Genomic DNA, 22482 nt, shown 5'->3' on the forward strand with positions numbered 1-22482 from the left:
TATGTACCGTCTTATAGAAAGTTATTATGTACCGTCTTATAGAAAGTTATTATGTACCATCTTATAGAAAGTTATTATGTACCGTCTTATAGAAAGTTATTATGTACCATCTTATAGAAAGTTATTATGTACCATCTTATAGAAAGTTATTATGTACCGTCTTATAGAAAGTTATTATGTACCATCTTATAGAAAGTTATTATGTACCGTCTTATAGAAAGTTATTATGTACCGTCTTATAGAAAGTTATTATGTACCGTCTTATAGAAAGTTATTATGTACCGTCTTATAGAAAGTTATTATGTACCGTCTTATAGAAAGTTATTATGTACCGTCTTATAGAAAGTTATTATGTACCGTCTTATAGAAAGTTATTATGTACCGTCTTATAGAAAGTTATTATGTACCATCTTATAGAAAGTTATTATGTACCATCTTATAGAAAGTTATTATGTACCGTCTTATAGAAAGTTATTATGTACCATCTTATAGAAAGTTATTATGTACCATCTTATAGAAAGTTATTATGTACCATCTTAGATTGGTTTAGTACTTTGCTAAGTATATATAAGAAAAAAGGAACCGTAGAGAACTGAAAGGAAACATAACAAAAATATAACAACATATGATACAGTGAAAGAGCCCAAGCAACTATCCTACATTCTCAGATCACTACATCCACACCAAATTGTTTGGTTTGTTGTGCGTTCCCATTGCCGTTTCTACCGTTAATATTTGGTGCTAGGATTTTTTTTCGGGATTATTTACCCACGGATATGCTTTCTTTTGATCTCTGATGATGTTTATCGGCAGTGGTTTAAATCTCCATCCACAGACTTGCCTGTTCTCATTAGTCGACATAATCCATGCAGAGTTTCTCAGATTTATTCTTAGACTGTCATAATGTGACCTCGTTGGCGGGAAGGGCTGTATCCATTCCAATCAGCGTTCACAAAATTGTCACGATGACGTGATAGATATTGCATGGTGATGCATTGATAACAAAATCATACAGTTGGTTTTTATTAGTATCAAAAAATATCTAAAATTGAAGACGTCTCATGCTCGAACATTCTTATCTGTTGGTCGACAGGTTTATAGGCAGGTGTCTGTTGTATTCCCGTTGATTGTTTGCCATCACATTTCTGTTTGATCATTTTTTGATAATTATACCCAACACTGTAAGTGAGTTACTGAGTATCATTTAAAAAATCACACGGGACTAAAAGTCAGTCTTTATATACCGAATACAAATTGTATGATCATATAGGCTCTTATCTAGTCGCATCTGTCAATGTCATCCAGTCTAAAAACAAGGCTTGATTAGGTGTTGTAAGCTACAAATCCAAAAGGATATGGCAGGAATTGTTAAGCTGATTAACATGATTTGGAAGGGTTAGTTTCTTTCCTGTCTAAAAGGTTAGATCAAATGATCAAATCTTTCTTTAATAAAGTGTTTCCAATTTAAACACATTTAAGAAACAATTCAACTTTCCTGAGTGCTATACTGCATATCTTGTTGCAGGAATTCATCAGCAGAAAAACTACAACTTCGGTATTTTTATCTGTGATGAACTTTCAACTCTGTAATCACGCCTTATCATTGACATTTGTGGTTTGTATATCAGAAAATAAATTTATGTTGAGCTCTATTTAATTAAGTTCTTACCATTAGATAGTTCTGATATCCAAAATATATCTAAAGGATGTGTGACGATTGTTTATCTGATCTCCCATATGTATCCAAGAACACCAGAGTTATCTCCCATATACTAGTATACCTGACAAAACCAGACGAAAACGTGATATTGTTCAACCTTGTTCCTGTTATTGATATACCCTGTATTATCAGTACACATCAATATAGGTTCTGATGTAATAGAAAACCAATACATTGTTGGCTGTAATGAGTATTTCTTCACAACACTTACCAGATGTAACGTGTATTACTTTAAGGTTTTTGTCCAGTTAAAACAAGACTCGACATGTGAGGAATTATTATCTTTTATTGTTTGTGTGTGACACATAAACATTTAGTGCAACAAGGTTATTATACAATTTATTTTGTGTAATTTAAATGACTAGCACCCCTAGGTATAATTACCGGTCGTATAATGTGTACTGGGTTGCTAAGACGACCACCTGACGATTTACATCTTTTCGTGATTTATTAAATTAAATAACGAAACAAGTTTTCGGAACAAAATATGAAACTGTACAAAGGTCTTTCAACTTTAAAGAATATCAACACAACATCGATTTACATCTGTATACAAAATACATTAAAGTGATTACTAAAACGAAACCACGTGGAAGGGTACCTGTGGATACTAGAACGGATCCACGTGAGGTGGTTACCATGGGGATTAGAACGTATTCACGTGAGGTGGGTTACACTGGGAACAAAACCAGAGTTACATGAGGTGGTTATATTGGGATCTAGAACGGATCCACGTGAGGTGTCTATCATGGGAACTGATACTGGGATCTAGAACAGATTCACGCGAGGTGGTCATACTGGGAACTAGAGCGAACCAAACTAATGTGGTCACCATGGAAACTAGAACGGATCAACGTGAGGTGGTTACCATGGGACCTAAAACGGATCCACATGATGTGGCGTCTAGATACAGTAACATAGCTACCCAAAGACAAAACGATCTGAGATTCTTAAACATTCATTACAATATCAACAGTGAAACAATGCTGCGTGCTTCTGGCATTAGGGGATGCTTCTAAAGAGAGAATACAACAAAATCAGAACATACATTATTCAGTATGTACAATACAATGTATAATTGTAAAAACGTATAAAAAAGTGATGTCAGTAAGTTGTAATAAAATGAGCTCCACTTTATATTGTATCATAAGGTCATGTATTTTATCTTTATACTGTATCATAAGGCCATGTAATCTATCTTTATACTGTATCATAAGGCCATGTATTTGATCTTTGTACTGTATCATAAGGCCATATATTCTAAAGGTCAATGTCTTGATTTTGACCTCAGTCACTAAGTAATCGTCCATAATCTAAATATTTGTTTATTTTTTCAATGAAACAACAGAAAACAATTCTGTCTTAATCTTAATTCCTGATCCACCTTCTGTTACCACATTAGCCAGACATACTAGTGTGAATAGCAATAAATATAGACCGGTTTGTCTGGTATACATCAAGACTGGCAAGAAGTCTGGATTTTCAGGTCTTGTAAGAAGTGATATCTCTTGGATTGTTACAAATTCTAGCAATAAATAGTAAATAATAAATGAATAATTTGTGATTTTCTAAGGAGCGAAAACTTCGAAAAACGCATATTTATATGCGAGAAAAACACACGCCAGTAATTATAACATATCGTTCAAGAAGGAATTGGACAGGAATGACCTAAAAATATATATTCACAAAAACAAAACTAATTTATACACAAATATCACTTAAACCCTAATCACTAATGTGAGTATATTATGAGATGTAAATGTCATTCCGTACTCGGCGAATATTGAGCAAAATAAGGACAAAACAGTGTAAGAATTTAGTTTCAAATTGCATTTAAGTCATGGAACAGGATTCAAATGATCTACAAATGTAGTGGTGTGATCAGGAACAGACAAATACAAATATTTTACCCTGGAAACATGTCACATTAGAGCAATAATGTTGATAACGCCAAACCTTATAGCAAAAATCTTATAAAAAATACTTCAATAGTTTTTTTATATAAATATAGTTATTTGAAGCTGATAGTTTTATGTTGTGAACCTAAGGTAATGAATGTGTCGACAAGAAATCAACAAAGTATAATGATCTGTTATCATTGTACATACCAGGCTCAGTTAAGAATATATGTTACAAAGCATAGCATTACACAGTGCCCAGTACAACAAAGCATTCATATGTTGGGAAGTACTTTAATTGATGTGCTGTACATTGTTCCCGGTTTCAAAACACATGTTTCCCTTTTTTTTTCTATGAAAATTCCTCAAAAAATAAAGTAGCATTTGAAGAAAAGCATTTCATCTCCAGCTGAGGAACACATTTTATCTTCAGCTAAGCGAAACGTTTTATCTTCAGCTGAGGAAAACATTATATCTGCATCTGAGGAAAACATTTTATCTTCAGCTGAGGAAAACATTTCATCTCCAGCTGAGGAAAATATTTTGTCTCCAGCCATGGATATTCATCATACACTATAAAGCAACATTTCGAAATCAATCTCGGCAAAAATATTATGGAAGACATGATATTGGTCCAATTTCCGTTCACACATGTTAACACGGGTAGTTTATATTGTATCAAAGAGACATACACACATCCCTTGGTCCACCTAAAGTCTTATCACAGCATGCTATGTTCTTTGATTTTTAAATCAGTTGTAACCTGAGTAATAATAATCCGACTTTAATTTCGCCTTTTTAATGGCGAACTTAACACGTTTGTATGTCACTCTGTCATCCGTCGTATCTTCATTGTCATCTCTCTCTTTTGGTGAATCGACCCCCTCCTCCTCCTCCTCTTCCATCTCCTCCCCCTCTTTTGTCGAACGTTTTCCCTCAATGTTATAAGTGTTCTGTTTATCGTCACTAGTTACCTTGTCTGTAGCCAGGTGTTGTTTCTCATCACGTGGTGGTCCAGTGCCATCACGTGACGGAGCTTCGTCATCACGTGACGGTCCAGTCTCATCATGTGACGGATCCGTGCTACCACGTGACAGATCGTTGTCATCAGGCGAAGTACTAATACCAGTAGTTTTCACTGGCGCTTCTGACTTTTCATCGTCCATATTATCATCATACTCTTCGTCGTCCTCATCCTCGTCAGATTCTACTGTAGATGACCAGAGAAACCTGTCGTCACCAAGAAGGTCGGCTAGTTCCCGGTTGTACGGTTCATAAAACTCCCTTAATAGCTCCTTAGTTTTTTCCATCATCTGTCCAACCTGCTTATCTTTATTCTTTCTTTCATTTGCAATCGGAACATGGATAACATGGTTAAATTCGGTTTCATTCAGCTTACCTGAAGTGGAAACAAATCATTTTTGGGACGTGTTGCCATAATAGATGTATTTTTTGTTAAACCTCAGGAATACTGAACATCCAAAATAATTAATTGAATTTCAATTATACAACCTGATGTATAACACAAGAGCATATGAACATACATTTTATGTACAGACATGCGGTACAGCTACTTTTGATTTTTTCATTATCATTGTTTCTTAAAAATCAGTGGTCATATGTATATTTATTTGATAATTTATGTTTTATGGGAGAAGACAGATTATAAGTTTTAAACTTGTGTCTGATCCCATTTTTATATTTGCAAATATATGTTTAAAGCAATTAACCTAAGGAAGGAAATTCCTAAACTTTACATTTTCACCGGATAAATTACAGAATTTTATGAAGGTTCCTTTCATCAGATTTCTTTCCCTGAATGCAATAATGCTTTTATATGGAAAAGAATTAAGATAAAAAAGACAAGGAAGTTGTTGACTCATCACAAAACATTGCCGTACTGGGGAAATGCGTATAATATTAAAGTCTTTTTAATATAAAAGTTTACTGTCAAACCTTTGTAGAAAGAGAACATCTCCATTCTCGGTAAATAAAGGTTATTATATTATAGTGTAGTAGCTCAGTATCCACTTACGTAACTTGAGGAAGCTGAAGACCTTCTTTATGACGCCGGCCAGGTCTCTGGAATAGTCCTCAAGCCGTAATATGAGAAGCTGTTCCCGAGGGAATACTTTCAGCCAGTCACGGAGGTATATGATGTAAAGTCCAACTCTCAGCCTCGTCTATGTGTTAAGTAAAAATAGTGGAAATTAAAATCTGTCTCTAAATTGATCTAATAGAGTAGCCTCCCTTCATTCCACTCGGGCAACTATATATACAAGCCTGTCAAAGAAGTTATCCCATTTCAATAGATATGAATTTTTTAAAAGTTTGTCTTGTCAAATTTATGATTTGGTACATTACCATGTTTTTTTTCATCCATATGCAAACTGTATGTGATTAATAAGTGGATATGTCTAGCATTCAATTAAAAGTCGTCGGTTTTCTTCACGAATATAAAAATATTTAAAGATTATGATCATTTTCTCGGTATAACGTAGATGGAATGGCATAGTTATCACGGACTCGAGGGCCTCAGACAAGTGACACACTAATCACTGCGGATTCAGGCGCCACAGACACGTGGCACAGTATATACTGTGGATTGGGGCGCCAAAGACACGTTGCAAAGTAATTATCGCGGATTGGGGCGCCACAGACACGTGGTGCATTACTTACCGTGAACTGAAGCGCCACAGACCCGAACTACATTACTTACCGTGAACTGAAGCGCCACAGACCCGTGGTACATTACTTACCGCGGAGTGGGGAGCCACAATCCTGGTGTACACGGCATTGTTGGTACTTACCGCGGAATGGAGAGTCACAATCCTGGTGTACACGACATTGTTGGTACTTACCGCGGAGTGGAGAGTCACAATCCTGGTGTACACGACATTGTTGGTACTTACCGCGGAATGGAGCGCCACAATCCTGGTGTACACGACATTGTTGGTACTTACCGCGGAATGGAGCGCCACAATCCTGGTGTACACGACATTGTTGGTACTTACCGCGGAATGGAGAGCCACAATCCTGGTGTACACGACATTGTTGGTACTTACCGCGGAATGGAGAGTCACAATCCTGGTGTACACGACATTGTTGGTACTTACCGCGGAATGGAGAGTCACAATCCTGGTGTACACGACATTGTTGGTACTTACCGCGGAGTGGAGAGTCACAATCCTGGTGTACACGACATTGTTGGTACTTACCGCGGAGTGGAGAGTCACAATCCTGGTGTACACGACATTGTTGGTACTTACCGCGGAGTGGAGAGTCACAATCCTGGTGTACACGACATTGTTGGTACTTACCGCGGAATGGAGAGTCACAATCCTGGTGTACACGACATTGTTGGTACTTACCGCGGAGTGGAGAGCCACAATCCTGGTGTACACGACATTGTTGGTACTTATCGCGGAGTGGAGAGTCACAATCCTGGTGTACACGACATTGTTGGTACTTACCGCGGAATGGAGCGCCACAATCCTGGTGTACACGACATTGTTGGTACTTATCGCGGAATGGAGAGTCACAATCCTGGTGTACACGACATTGTTAGTACTTACCGCGGAGTGGAGAGTCACAATCCTGGTGTACACGACATTGTTGGTACTTACCACGGAATGGAGAGTCACAATCCTGGTGTACACGACATTGTTGGTACTTACCGCGGAGTGGAGAGTCACAATTATGGTGTACACGACATTGTTGGTACTTACCGCGGAATGGAGAGTCACAATCCTGGTGTACACGACATTGTTGGTACTTACCGCGGAATGGAGAGTCACAATCCTGGTGTACACGACATTGTTGGTACTTACCGCGGAATGGAGAGTCACAATCCTGGTGTACACGACATTGTTGGTACTTACCGCGGAGTGGAGAGTCACAATCCTGGTGTACACGACATTGTTGGTACTTACCGCGGAATGGAGAGTCACAATCCTGGTGTACACGACAGTGTTGGTACTTACCGCGGAATGGAGAGCCACGGCCCTGTTGTAAACACAGTGACGCATACTATGAGTTTCTGTACAGTTTCTGTATACAGTTATTCCATTTAACATCCTCTGGTGGAACGCCTCTGATGATTTTTTCCCCATATTGAAATACAGGTAATCGGAAAACAATCTGAAATAAAACACAAATACAGGTTATTCGAAAACAATCTGAAATAAAACACAAATACAGGTTATCGGAAAACAATCTGAAATAAAACACAAATACAGACTCCATCCTCCAAGGTATACATTAACACTCTATAAATAACCCTTATATAAAACATACACGATGTTCTGAAGTGCCCTGTCATATTGTGTTCAATCCCATTAAACATTTTACAGTTGCAATTAACATAAAAATAGTAGGTGTGCTAAATGATAACACGGTAGTGACCCTATAACTAATACCAATACAGCGTGTACAGTTGTAGTAGGGGCCATATGCTGTCGGGTTTAACACGCTCCAATGCTTAGTTTATATTAATCATAACAGTATACATTTCAAAACGTGCTGGTAACTGACGCTTCATTGTATTATATAATCTACATTCATATGTACCTACATTACACACGGCGGTGGTCCACACGTGTACACGGTAAGACCGCTGTAGGGTGCGCGTGGCCTAATCATGCCTCAAGTGTTATTATGATAAACCCATATTACGTAAATTAATCCGTGAAAGAAATAACAGAAACAGACGCAATTTCACAAGGAGCCATTATAAGGCTCTGCTCTTGTGTTTTTAATATTTTCTTCAAATTTTCAAACGATTTGCAAGTTCATAATGCATTTTTGTCAAAATACCAGTATATCCTCAAAAACAATTACGTCTTTATAGCTTGAAGTGCCTGTTACTGTAAAACAACAACGTGAAAAGAGTTGCCAACTCAGTTAAGCAGTGTAGATAGTGACGTCATTTTGATTTCGCATGCGATTCCATGCCAGGTAATGCTGTATTTGTTTTTAACGTATTTTTTTCGAAAGATTTCTTTCTTCTGTAAGAGTTGCAGGTACATTAAATCAAATGCATCCTTGCTTTCCAATTTGAAGGCAAACATGACAAGGAAAGTGTATTGATAGTATCACAGTTTACCGGAAACCCGTCAGCCTAAAGACCAGACAGTGGATTATTATCAAATTAGAATGGCGGAATACGATACAACGTAGCACGATGTTCATCACAGGTACTCAATCATTCTACTTCCTGTCCTAAGTTAGGATGGAGCATTCTAATTCCTGATGTACGTGTTTATATGATCAGAACGCTATATTTTCTGTTTTGTTACGAGATCCGAACACTTTAAACTCGTTTGCAATAACAAAATGCTCTCAGTGACGGGCACATGTTAAAACGCCAATGATTTCTGTAATTTGTCTGCGATCTAATAACGAAAACATTACATAGTTATTGTAAAATAAAGGAAATTAGTCCACACGCAAGGAACACTGGATTTTAAGTTAATATTTATTTAGTTTTGCATTAGTTATAGACTAAACACTGATGACGTATAGTCAAGGCACAACTGAGGGCGAATAACGATAATGACATGGGTTACATGGCGACAACTGATGTGACAAAAGTGGACGGTGACCACTGATGATGGTACCGAACATCACTGACCACTGATGATGGCACCGAACATCACTGACCACTGATGATGGTACCGGACGTTACTGATCACTGATGATGGTACCAGACATCACTGACCACTGATGATGGGACCGGACATCACTGACCACTGATGATGGTACCGGACATCACTAACCACTGATGATGGGACCGAAAATCACTGACCACTGATGATGGTACCGGACATCACTGACCACTGATGATGGGACCGGACATCACTGACCACTGATGATGGTACCGGATATCACTGACCACTGATGATGGTACCGGACAACACTGACCACTGATGATGGTACCGGACATCACTGACCACTGATGATGGTACCGAACATCACTGACCACTGATGATGGTACCGGACATCACTGACCACTGATGATGGTACCGGACATCACTGACCATTGATGATGGTACCGGACATCACTGACCACTGATGATGGTACCGGACATCACTGACCACTGATGATGCTGTCGAACATCACTGACCACTGATCATAAACTAATCACCATTGACCAACAACATGAGTAGTTCCCGGTGATAATGCCAAACAGGGATCTGTCCTAATCTAAAACAGGAGCAATACCTCAGATAACTGTTTTATATGATCTGGAGCGGATTTCAAAAATGGCATCTGGAGATTTGCGGTTTTTTCAGTGTCCAGGAAGGCTACATTTTTACCTCGCTGACGCAAAATGCGGAAGACACCCAGCAGGACACCCCACCCGGTCACATTATACTGACACCCAGCAGGAAACCCCACACTGTCACATTATACTGACACCCAGCAGGACACCCCACCCGGTCACATTATACTGACACCCAGCAGGACATCCCACACTGTCACATTATACTGACACCCAGCAGGACACCCCACTCGGCCACATTATACTGACAAATTGTTACCTCAAATTATTATGTGACAATCGAAACTGGAGTCATCTGTGTTCTCAAACATCACTCTAAAGCACACTTAAATATGCCTTACTTAAAAGTTCAGGTAATACAAAACAAATTAGTCAAGGTTATCAATCTGGCTCCATCTTGATGTGTTGTTTATAATTATCAAAGGAACTGGGTGACAATAACTGTCCATCTACGTCGTCTTACCCTCACACACACACTGGACATAAAACTGAAGCAGATGTAGCATATCGCTCCGAAGATCGCTTTCTAATCGAATTAAGCACAATACGGATTACAAAGGCTGCTGGGGAATTTAGGAGAGAAGCACTCAGTTAATCTGAGAATGATCATGTACCTCTTTGTAGAACTTAACAAAGGTATATGTTCAAAAATGTTTTACCAAACAAAAAATAAACATGGCCCAGACGAAACTGGTAGTAAATGTCATGACAAAGCTCCATTTTAACATGTGGTTGAGGGGGCGATGTGAAAGGTTTTGACGGTGAGGTCTTGTGTAAACTTTCCCGACATGAGAACCCACATGATAATCGCAGACTTACGCCAGACAAAACATGCCGCTCTTGTCAGGTGTTGTTATGCTTGGCGTCTTGGCTGATGACTTTACGATGTGCCAACAGAATGCAACTGCGTGTTGTTTTCAGAGCTTTCTGACTGTTACGCCTGACGTGTATAGCCGTATATCTGTCGAGACCGATTCTTTATCGTAAAGCAGCTTATAAAACGTATTATCCAGACAATAAAAGTTATTTCAAAGATATCTGAAAAATCCGACCTCCTATATTTCACTGTTCTGTGAGGTAACAAACACGATTTATTAAACCATATTTCATTTACATAATGGGTATGACAGAGCCGAAATGTCACTGATAACCTTGTGGATACCATGCATCATATATACAGTTAACATACGATAGGCAGCCGTCACCAGGCTCCATAAGTTGTATCTTATTACAACCGATAGGTCCAAGTATCACCAGACGGAAGTCGTACGATTGTCAGCTGATCAGCGTGGTACTTTTGTCAGCTGTTCAGTGGTGGTACCTTTGTCAGATGTTCAGTGGTGGTACCTTTGTCAGATGTTCAGTGGTGGTACTTTTGCCAGATGTTCAGTTATGGTACCTTTGTCAGATGTTAAGTGGTGGTACTTTTGTCAGATGTTCAATGGTTGTACCTTTATCAGATGTTCAGTGATGGTACCTTTGTCAGATGTTCAGTGGTGGTACCTTTGTCAGATGTTCAGTGGTGGTACCTTTGTCAGATGTTCAGTGGTGGTACCTTTGTCAGATGTTCAGTGGTGGTACCTTTGTCAACTGTTCAGTGGTGGTACCTTTGTCAGATGTTAAGTTGTGGTACCTTCGTCAGATGTTCAGTGGTGGTACCTTTGTCAGCTGTTCAGTGGTGGTACCTTTGTCAGCTGTTCAGTGGTGGTACCTTTGTCTGCTGTTCAGTGGTGGTACCTTTGTCAGATGTTCAGTGGTGGTGCCTTTGTCAGATGTTAAGTTGTGGTACCTTTGTCAGATGTTCAGTGGCGGTACCTTTGTCAGCTGTTCAGTGGTGGTACCTTTGTCAGCTGTTCAGTGGTGGTACCTTTGTCAGCTGTTCAGTGGTGGTACCTTTGTCAGCTGTTCAGTGGTGGTACCTTTGTCAGATGTTAAGTTGTGGTACCTTTGTCAGATGTTCAGTGGTGGTACCTTTGTCAGATGTTCAGTGGTGGTGCCTTTGTCAGATGTTAAGTTGTGGTACCTTTATCAGATGTTCAGTGGTGGTACCTTTGTCAGCTGTTCAGTTGTGGTACCTTTGTCAGCTGTTCAGTTGTGGTACCTTTGTCAGATGTTCAGTGGTGGTACCTTTGTCAGATGTTCAGTGGTGGTACCTTTGTCAGATGTTCAGTGGTAGTACCGTTGTCAGATGTTCAGTGGTGGTACCTTTGTCAGCTGTTCAGTGGTGGTACCTTTGTCAGCTGTTCAGTGGTGGTACCTTTGTCAGATGTTCAGTGGTGGTACCTTTGTCTGCTGTTCAGTGGTGGTACCTTTGTCAGATGTTAAGTTGTGGTACCTTTGTCAGATGTTCAGTGGTGGTGCCTTTGTCAGATGTTAAGTTGTGGTACCTTTTTCAGATGTTAAGTTGTGGTACCTTTGTCAGCTGTTCAGTTGTGGTACCTTTGTCAGCTGTTCAGTTGTGGTGCCTTTGTCAGATGTTCAGTGGTGGTACCTTTGTCAGATGTTCAGTGGTGGTACCTTTGTCAGATGTTCAGTGGTGGTGCCTTTGTCAGCTGTTCAGTGGTGGTAACTTTGTCAGATGTTCGTCGGTTGTACCTTTGTCAGATGTTCAGTGGTGGTACCGTTGTCAGATGTTCAGTGGTGGTACCTTTGTCAGATGTTCAGTTGTGGTACCTTTGTCAGATGTTCAGTGGTGGTACCTTTGTCAGCTGTTCAGTTGTGGTACCTTTGTCAGATGTTGAGAATCGAACGATTCAAACCCCATATCAATAAAGCGAGTATTGTATTACTTGAATATGTGAGGTCGCAGACCTATCAGATCTATAGATATAATATACGCACCTGTCAATGGGATTTCGTAGGAGGAGGATGAGTTTGCTGTCGGGAAGGAGTTTCTTGATATAGTCGGCGTTGGTGTAGACGGGATCGTCATGGTACGCGTTCTCTGGATAGTGGAACCAATCGTCATTCTCCCAAAACGTCGATACGCTCGCCTCGCCTGGAAACAAAACATTTGTTTTGAAATATAAGCATCAGAGAATACCGATGTGCTGTGTACAAGTAATAACGAAATCGTAATTCTAACTCAAAAATGATAAAAGATGACGAAATACGAACACAAAAATTAGATTTGCCTGAAGCGTCCTGAAAGAGTACAATGAGAATAAGACAAGGTAGTCCGGAGGGCAGGTGTCTTCTGTTTCATCGACGACAATACAAACCGAAACTCATAATTAGTAGTTTCCAATCTGGTTGTCACTGATAGTTAAACCCCTTCATTTTGAGAAACAACAGCGAGACCTTGCATGCTGTATAACAACTTTACAGAAAATAAATAACAGCTAACATTATGTAAAGTTTGAAACGAAAGAATACCGACTTTTAAATGAAACCGCAATTCTGAAACAAAATATAAAACAGGATATTTACACAGAGACTCTACAAGTATAAGGAGAATAACTCCCAGGTAGTCCGGAATGGTGACCGTCTTCTGTTTCATTGTCAACGCCAATCAGGCAAATCTAGTTCAATTTTATATAATGACATGTTCTCTAAATGAAAACCGAGACGGCGATAGCCACCAGGTAAGTAATCAGTGAACAAACGTCCTATCACACACAGGTGTTAAATCACACACAGGTGTTTAATGAGATCAGTATGACGGCCCTACTACTTCTCCACTCTCTTCCTCAAGGAGAAACCTTACCTGAGTAACCTGGTACGTACAGAGATATAAGTAATAACTTGTTATATATAATAAATGTCGACCGAACTAACTGAATCTCATACACCGTGTTATATAGTCATTGATTTAGAAGAGGAAATATTATTTTTCAAGTCTTTAATCTAATAAACAAAGTCTTTACTTGGTAACAGATCACGTGTTATAAGTAACCTATATAAGTATAAATTACCTATATAAGTAACCTATACAGATTACCTACATGTGTATGCATAAATTGCCTATATAAATTACCTTCAAGTCACCTATATAAATTACCTTTAAGTCACCTACAATTTATATAAATTACCTTTAAGTCACCTATATAAATTACCTTTAAGTCACCTATATAAATTACCTGTAAGTCACCTATATAAATTACCTTTAAGTCACCTATATAAATTACCTTTAAGTCACCTATATAAATTACCTTTAGTCACCTATATAAATTACCTTTAAGTCACCTATATAAATTACCTTTAAGTCACCTATATAAATTACCTTTAAGTCACCTATTTTAAGTCACCTACATAAATTACCTTTAAGTCACCTACATAAATTACCTAATATTTTACTGTAATATTTCATCTCCTGATCATCTATATCCGGTGACTTCTCAATCTGTAGTGCCGCCTGGTCAAACATGTCAACATATTGTGGCAATGGAATGATATCAGTAAAGTTGACGTTCTTGCCTGCAACAAAAGACAAGATACAGTTTTATATAGATGCGGGGGTATGTATGAATTCCTACAGGTATAGTATCTCCCCGCTTACAAATAGATGATGTATGTCTACTGTCATAGGTATAGTGCTATCTAGAGTCGTACAGCAAATCATCTGTTCCGTTAATGTGGTGCAATTGGAAAGCATAATCATCTACATTATCTCGTCCTTGTCTATTATTTATTTTTGTGAGTTGGCAAAAACTAATGAGTACATTCAACTATACATTTTAATGGTACGCCTTGTATGTTATTCGGGGTTTGCAGATCATTAGCAACCACCATAGCGGCGTCATCAGGAGATGCTATGACGTGATCAGGAGATGCTATGACGTCATCAGGAGAATTATCTGACTCACCCTGCCTGTTCCTGCTCCACCAATGAAGCTCCTTGATTGGAGGGGAAAACACGTCCTTGTGTCTCATGATTCGCCAGAAGAGATCTGTGCTGCCACACTTCGGCTGGCCAATCACTTGGAAGTATGGTAAACAGCGTAAACGTTGAGCTGTATTGCGATTGGCTAATAAACGTTTGGACCATTCACTGATTAGTTCCAATGACTTGTGCCGTGCCGAGCGAGACACCACTAAGTATTTATTGTTTTTGTAAACATCGGATCCATATAAACGTTCGTACCAACATGGATTTTTAAAATTTGGTAAAACATTTGGTTTTTCCTGAAAAAAGAGAATATATATATGAAGTTCATATAAGATATTATATTAGCTGTAGAAAACATGAATGTTTCCGATCAAATATAACTTAGAAGTATTGTTTGACAAATTGAAACTGCAATGACAACACCCTCAAACACGATTTCATTCACGAATTATCATTTTCCGTCAGAAATTAAGTCCTTAGAGGGATATCTCTGACTATATTTAAAATTCCCTATTGTATAATTGATAGTCACTGTGACCTTTGCCTTGAAGCACCACCTTCGAGATGCCGTTGTTCTAGATAGTTATCGGGCCAGGACGAACGTGGGTAACACTGTACATTCTTTAATTCATATTTATGTTAGATACATTTACATGTACTCACTATGTGTAGAAGGTCCAGGTCCGGATTGACCCAAATAGATGATTGCGTAAAATTCCCATAATTCTCAGCACTTCTGTTGAAGAACCCGTATGTCAGTCCACTTCCGTCGCCGTTTCCATACATAGTGTGTACAGCATATCTGCGATGAACGGTTGATTTTGATGTCGCTACATGGCGGTTGTATCTGGGTAGTGCTAAAATCATCATGTAAAACATCACCATAGCAACCGAGACAAACAGTAAGTAAAGCGCAGGAGTCTTCATTCGGCACCTTGGCTTCCATTTCGTTAAAATGAAACTCCGGAGAAATCGTTTGAGGCCATGGACCATATTCTGGAATCCTCATTAATCCCAAACCTCTCAGAACAACATCTCACATTTCACCTAAAACATACAAATGGAAAAAGATTTTAACTGAAACGGTTAATTTAAAACATAATCTTGCATTTCTCGAAATATCCCTTTGCCAATATCAAATTCAGCTATGAAATGGCACAACTCAATCATATACAGCGATGCGGAAAATATAGTAAAAACTTTTATACTTCATGCACATTTAATACAAAAGTACCTCCCATGATCTTCCTTGAAGGGGATTGCGTTCACAAGACTTACATAGCGATTTATATAAACAAGTTTCCCCAACAGTCAAACCGTCGAAATTTGGCCAAGGGGTAAACAAATCGAACCTGAAAAATTACAATGTTAAGAAATTCCATCAACTTCTCTGTAATGATACACTTGATTCATTTAAAAAATAGTTTAATTTACGCGCTATACTTAATTTGTTTCCATTTCCATATTTCTATATGGGTTCAATATGATGATGGCCAGATAGTTGGGTCAGCTAGCGGTTGGATTAGTCGGTCAAAAGAAATCACAATGAAATCATAAACCAATCAAAGATAATCCGGATTGTCATATTTAGGGGATAGCAAGTTGTTTTGAGTGGCTATACTGGCGATTAGAACATGAAATTTGGTTTGAACTCGAGACCGATAGGTCGAGAGTTTAAACCAAATTTCATGTTCTAATCGCCAGTATAGCCACGAAAAACAACGTACTATCCCCATTCTAACACGTTTGCTATCGCATATATTTAGAAACATTGTTTTACAGTGCTACAAGTACGCTGTTAAGGTAGCACACCACAGTAAGACAGCCTGGCCATGGGCAATTTTTTTGTTAAGCAAATAACTCCTGTATTATGATATGCATAAGAAATGTAAAAATAAATGTACACTATAATTGGTATATTCAGTATGAAGTAGTACATACAGGCTTCACATTTATTAAAACAAAAATCAATAAATTGGTTCCGGATTTTAAATATCCGGATTTTCCGAACGTGTGTTTACACAGGAAATTTAGTTTCGCCTACAGCGCAAAATGGAAGCCCACAGAAAAGGTAAGATAGCGGAAAAACTTAATTTACAACATATGTCCAAACAAGATTAATTCTGTCTTTGGGATAGAGATATTTAATTTTAAACAGGTTTCAGAAAAAAAATTGTGTAGAGAATTGTGCCATTTTGGGTCAAATATCATAATATTTTGTAATTTTTGAGAATTTTTTAAGCTGTTACCATGGTATTCACAGCTCTAAAAATCACAGAAAATATCAGTTTACTTATCCTTCAGAGCTCTATTAAAATTGCAAATGTTGTACAGATTTCAAATATATATACTTTATTAGAGGTTATATGTAAGGTTAACTGGCAATGTTTACATATCTAAAACATGTGCCATATTTTTCAGAATTTGGCATTTTTACTGTACACTGCTACCTAAGTACTCTGTGACCTCCGTTAGTGACGTGTCATACTGTGGCGGATTGACCAATCAGAGAGAAGCTATCAAAGTCGGTCAATTGGCCACGCCCATACTGGCCAGAGCTCGGTCTGTATGTTAACGAAGCGGGGTATTTGGATTGTTGTGAAAGTCCTGTTTCCGAAGATTTAAAGACATATTTGGATTTACGCAGTATGCTTAACGACATGTGCATTTTAACAAAGTCAGAGAGGATGTGTTTCTACAGGCTCAACCGTTATGTGAAGTTGTGTGCACTTGTTCCATTTCATTTCGGATTTTACTTGACCTCAGATGCTTACACACGGACGAAATGAACGTTTCAATCAATAAATGACGGTAAGAATGATGTTAACGATTTTTGTTAAATTTACTTAGTTAATTCATTCTAATCGATTTCTTCACTTTCGATTCCAATATCACGGGTCATCAATCATAAATGGTGCAGAGTGTTGAATTTCGCTACGAGTCGAACTTGACGCCATATTGTTTTGATTAGAAACGGAGCGTGGCTTAACACGATAGGTCATGGTTCTATCGCAGATTAGAAGTCGGTTCGCAACCAATCAAAACACGCGTTGCAAACGAATCGTGTTAGAATTAGGGGATAGTACGTTGTTTTGAGTGGCTATACTGGCGATTAGAACATGAAATTTGGTTTGAACTCGAGACCGATAGGTCGAGAGTTTAAACCAAATTTCATGTTCTAATCGCCAGTATAGCCACGAAAAACAACGTACTATCCCCATTCTAACACGTTTACTATCGCATATATTTAGAAACATTGTTTTACAGCGCTACAAGTACGCTGTTAAGTACTCTGTGACCTCCGTTAGTGACGTGTCATACTGTGGCGGATTGACCAATCAGAGAGAAGCTATCAAAGTCGGTCAATTGGCCACGCCCATACTGGCGAGAGCTCGGTCTGTATGTTAACGAAGCGGGGAATTTGGATTGTTGTGAAAGTCCTGTTTCCGAAGATTTAAAGACATATTTGGATTTACGCAGTATGCTTAACGACATGTGCATTTTAACAAAGTCAGGGTTGATGTGTTTCTACAGGCTCAACCGTTATGTGAAGTTGTGTGCACTTGTTCCATTTCATTTCGGATTTTACTTGACCTTAGATGCTTACACACGGACGAAATGAACGTTTCAATCAATACATGACGGTAAGAATGATGTTAACGATTTTTGTTAAATTTATTAAGTTAATTCATTCTATTCGATTTCTTCACTTTCGATTCCAATATCACGGGTCATCAATCATAAATGGTGCAGAGTGATGAATTTCGCTACGAGTCGAACTTGACGCCATATTGTTTTGATTAGAAACGGGGCGTGGCTTAACACGATAGATCATGGTTCTATCGCAGATTAGAAGTCGGTTCGCAACCAATCAAAACACGCGTTGCGAACGAATCGTGTTAGAATGAGTTATATAAGGTAATGATACGTCATACTGACTTGGTGGAATTTAACGTCAACGCGGTGAAAAACAATCCAGTTCCATTTACAGATTATAAAGCTTCCAACATTAAAACTGAAGGAAGGCTATGATTTTTGGTGTTGAACAAATGTGTGGATTTCATGGTTACATCTTCGCCCGTCAATTATAGGGACATCACGGTAAAAACGTTGTTATTTTCATTGAATGTGAGTGTTTTGTTCCTTTCCAGTTATGTTTCTGTGCTATCCCAATGTCCACAGTCGATCCCTATGTCCAGCTTGACCACTCGATTTAGTTTGGAATCCCCCTCTAAATTTAGCGCGGAAATTATTTTGAAATCATCACGTGACTGTTTTGAAATCGAGGCATTTTCATTTGTGAACACAAACGGACACGATAGCTTACAAGTCGAAATATTCCATCTGGGTTAGTTGGATAACGATATCATACAGTGGTTTAAATGTTAAATAACACGTTCTGTATATATTCCGGCGCATATATTTATGTGTATATAAGTGTAAACACTGTACATATAGTATAGTGACAGTAGCGGTGTACTGGTACAGATTTTATAAATATTAGCGAGTTTGTATAAGTATTACCGAGTTTGTATAAATATCACAGAGTTTGTTATCGCCTACTATCCAGCAATCAAGCAGAATACGAGCAGCGTCCGTATAACTGCAGTCATTGTTTTTAGTTTGAACTGTTCCAATATATTGTACTGCTTCCCCGGTGTAATTCTAGGATTGTCTTTGACCCATTTGGCCATTATTCTCTTAATTGCGGAAGCTGTTATCGTTTTCAACAGCAGTCGATTCACGTTGGAAGCCATTTTTGTTTTCATGTATTTTAGTTTGTTGTGCGCATGCGTTTTATCGTGAATGTCACAAAATTTACATATCCAGACTGTTGATCAACGAATTTTAATAACCTTTTTATAATTAATAATTGATGTTCTTTTATTTACATGTACATATATCATCAAATTCGAATGGTTATTGTTCATAAGGTTATATTTTTTAAAGATATACCCAATAATATGAAAATACAAGTGCAATCAATGATTGCGAAAGCTCACCGGCGGCAGCAATCACACTATACATTCATTTTTTATGTATGTATAAGCATGTCATTTTGAAATTGTATGTCACATAATATCGCTCCTGGACCTCTAATGGATATATAAACCAAATAAGAAAGATGTGGACTTACAAGCTTTTCAAAATTAACACCCAAAATCTTTAAAGTGAGTTTTTGTGTCAAAAAAAGTAAGTCCACTAAATGGTAAAATGCCAAAATACCAATTTTTTCTGCATGATTTGCCACAGCATCACTCCTGGGTCTCTAATGAATGTATAAACCAAATTAGAAGGGTGATAGGTGTATACTTAGGACTCGCCCCCAAAACTTTAAAGTGAGTTTTGGTGCCAAAAAAATTAAGTCCACAAAATGGTGAAATGCGAAAAAATCACAATTTTTTTCTGCATGATTTTGCCAAAACATCACTAATAGACCTCTAATTAATGTATAAACCGAATTAGAAGGGCATGAGGTGTATACTTTTGGACTTACAAGCTTTCCAAAAACTTACTCCAAAAACTTTAAAGTGGGTTTTGGTGCCAAAAAAGTTAAGTCCACAAAATGGTAAAATGCGAAAAAAAAACACATTTTTATTCTGCATGATTTTGCCATAACATCACTCCTAGACCTCTAATGAATGTATAAACCAACTTAGAAGGGCATGAGGAGTATACTTTTGGACTTACAAGCTTTCCGAAAACTTAACTCCAAAAACTTACTCCAAAAACTTACTCCAAAAACTTTAAAGTTTTGGGGTGGGACGCCGACGCGGACGCCGACACCGACGCCGACGCGGACGCCGGGGTGACAGCATTAGCTCTCGGTTACTCGTAACCGGTGAGCTAAAAATACAAAATAAAAATTGGTCTACCGTGATGTTCATTTAAGGTTTTACCCGCGGGAAATCAATGAAATTCTTCTCCGACATACATGTACTATCAACAATTACAATGAAAATATTAACAATTTGTCGTTAAACACACAAGGATCACCACCCAGTCTTACATACATGTACATACATACAAACTCTTAGTACGAGCGTCATTTAACAGACAGACTCCACCCCAGATAGCATGACTACGTTGGGCCAACGTTGGCCCACAGATGTTGACTACGTAGGGCCAATGTTGGCAAACTACATTGGCCCAATGTAATTTTGCTCATCGGCCCATCGTTGGCCCATCGTTGCATGGACCAACATTGTATGTCAGATAGCCAATGTTGGCCCATTGTTGGACCAACATTGTATGTCAGATAGCCAACGTTGGCCCATCGTTGGTTTCAAGTGTGTATTTCCAACTATTGGTTTCACCTTCATAGGCCCAACATTGGCCCAACGTAACAAACAGTAGATAAAGTGATTCTTATGTGTAATGCTGGCAACATAAAAATTAATCAGTTGTCATATTGGCAAGTGCTTTACAATTTATTTGTATATGATGACAATACAGTGAGTAAATGTACATTATTCTCTTATACAATCAACAGTTTTGAATACAGTACGTTATGTATCATTATAAAGAGTCAAAACTGATAAATGATTATCAGATGTTAATTTTAGTTATATGTCCCGCCTGTGTGCCACAGCAACAGATTCGGAAATTGCAGCAATTGCAAAAGATTGGTTCAGATTTGCTTGTGATCGCGATGGTGGCAGGAAAAGGAGAGAGCTACTGCAACTATCAATGCTGTGCTTAGTGCCAATTCCGAACAGGACTGATATGGTTCTTCCTTACTGTAGCTGTTGGAATAAATAAACAATATATCAAATCAACACAGAATGTAAAAATCAAGCGGCACAGATGGCCTGAATCGCTAACCTGGACATTTCGGTAGTTATGGCATTATGACATTAAAGTAATTTACATTATTATATATAGATTATATATATACTGTATATGAAATTTGTCAAGTAGTAATAACGACAGTACAGACAAGTATTTTCGAGGCAATCTGCCCTTTATCAAGAAACAAGGGAATTACAAACGATCTGACATTGAACATTGTAGATAAATATACTTAGTATATATGTGTGTGTGTGTAAGAAATGAAAAATAAATTCTGAAAACTTTATGACCCCGATATCTAGCAAGCAAAAGTGTACGTACGGTAGTGTACGTACGGCAGGTGGTCTTGTGGAATTAATTAATAAACTAAAATTACTTCAGGAATTGAAACATATAATTAAGCAAATCATATAGCCTACTTACATTGTCTTTTGATCAAAGAAATGCTCTCTTTCTTCTTCGTGATTAATCCAAATATCTTCTGTGTAAGTCGAAATAGCACGTGTACTGTGTACAACCAGTTGAACAGCTCGGACAAGGTCCCTGGTAAGAATGTAACATCTGCAGGCAGCTTGACCATCCCTAGTATCAGAGGTCACGGTTACCAAGGAAACTGGTCCGACCCTTGCTGTGAGAAGCACTGACCCAGTTGAGGGCAGTAAACATGCATAGAAAATGGCATCCTTAAACCGGCCACTAAAATATTTACCAAAACATTTATGTCCTTGTTCCTGTTTTACTACAGTATAAAAGACTTTAATTTATGATTAGTTATTCTCACGCAAACAATACATTTTATTATATAGTGATTTTGAAAAAAAAAAATCACTATTAAAAAATCTTATGAAGTGTATTTTTACAAATGATTGATAATATATAAATCAACTTTGATTACAGATAATCACTTTTGTTTGAATTTGTTGTAAACCTGCTTGGGCTTACAACATCGGGTCAACGTAG

General features: G+C 38.1%; 1 protein-coding gene across 4 annotated transcripts in view; it reads right to left on the reverse strand.

Moving 5' to 3' along the window:
* Window positions 1-1988: 1988 nt before the first annotated feature.
* The window catches only part of LOC117339056 (carbohydrate sulfotransferase 15-like), a 42709-nt gene continuing 22215 nt past the window's right edge, over window positions 1989-22482 (reverse strand). For 3 of the 4 annotated variants that reach the window (XM_033900423.1, XM_033900422.1, XM_033900424.1), the window contains exons 2-8: window positions 15394-15777; window positions 14708-15026; window positions 14187-14318; window positions 12744-12900; window positions 7602-7758; window positions 5654-5801; window positions 1989-5017 (exon numbers count right to left, since the gene is read on the reverse strand). In XM_033900423.1, coding sequence (XP_033756314.1) covers window positions 4371-5017; window positions 5654-5801; window positions 7602-7758; window positions 12744-12900; window positions 14187-14318; window positions 14708-15026; window positions 15394-15723 — 1890 coding nt within the window. In that variant the 5' untranslated portion in view covers window positions 15724-15777 and the 3' untranslated portion in view covers window positions 1989-4370. Of the gene's footprint in view, window positions 5018-5653; window positions 5802-7601; window positions 7759-12743; window positions 12901-14186; window positions 14319-14707; window positions 15027-15393; window positions 15778-21945; window positions 22097-22482 lie in introns of those variants that run through there. The other variant, XM_033900425.1, reaches the window with a different exon arrangement.

This window comes from Pecten maximus, chromosome 12 (assembly GCF_902652985.1).
Source record: "Pecten maximus chromosome 12, xPecMax1.1, whole genome shotgun sequence".
NCBI lineage: Eukaryota > Metazoa > Mollusca > Bivalvia > Pectinida > Pectinidae > Pecten > Pecten maximus.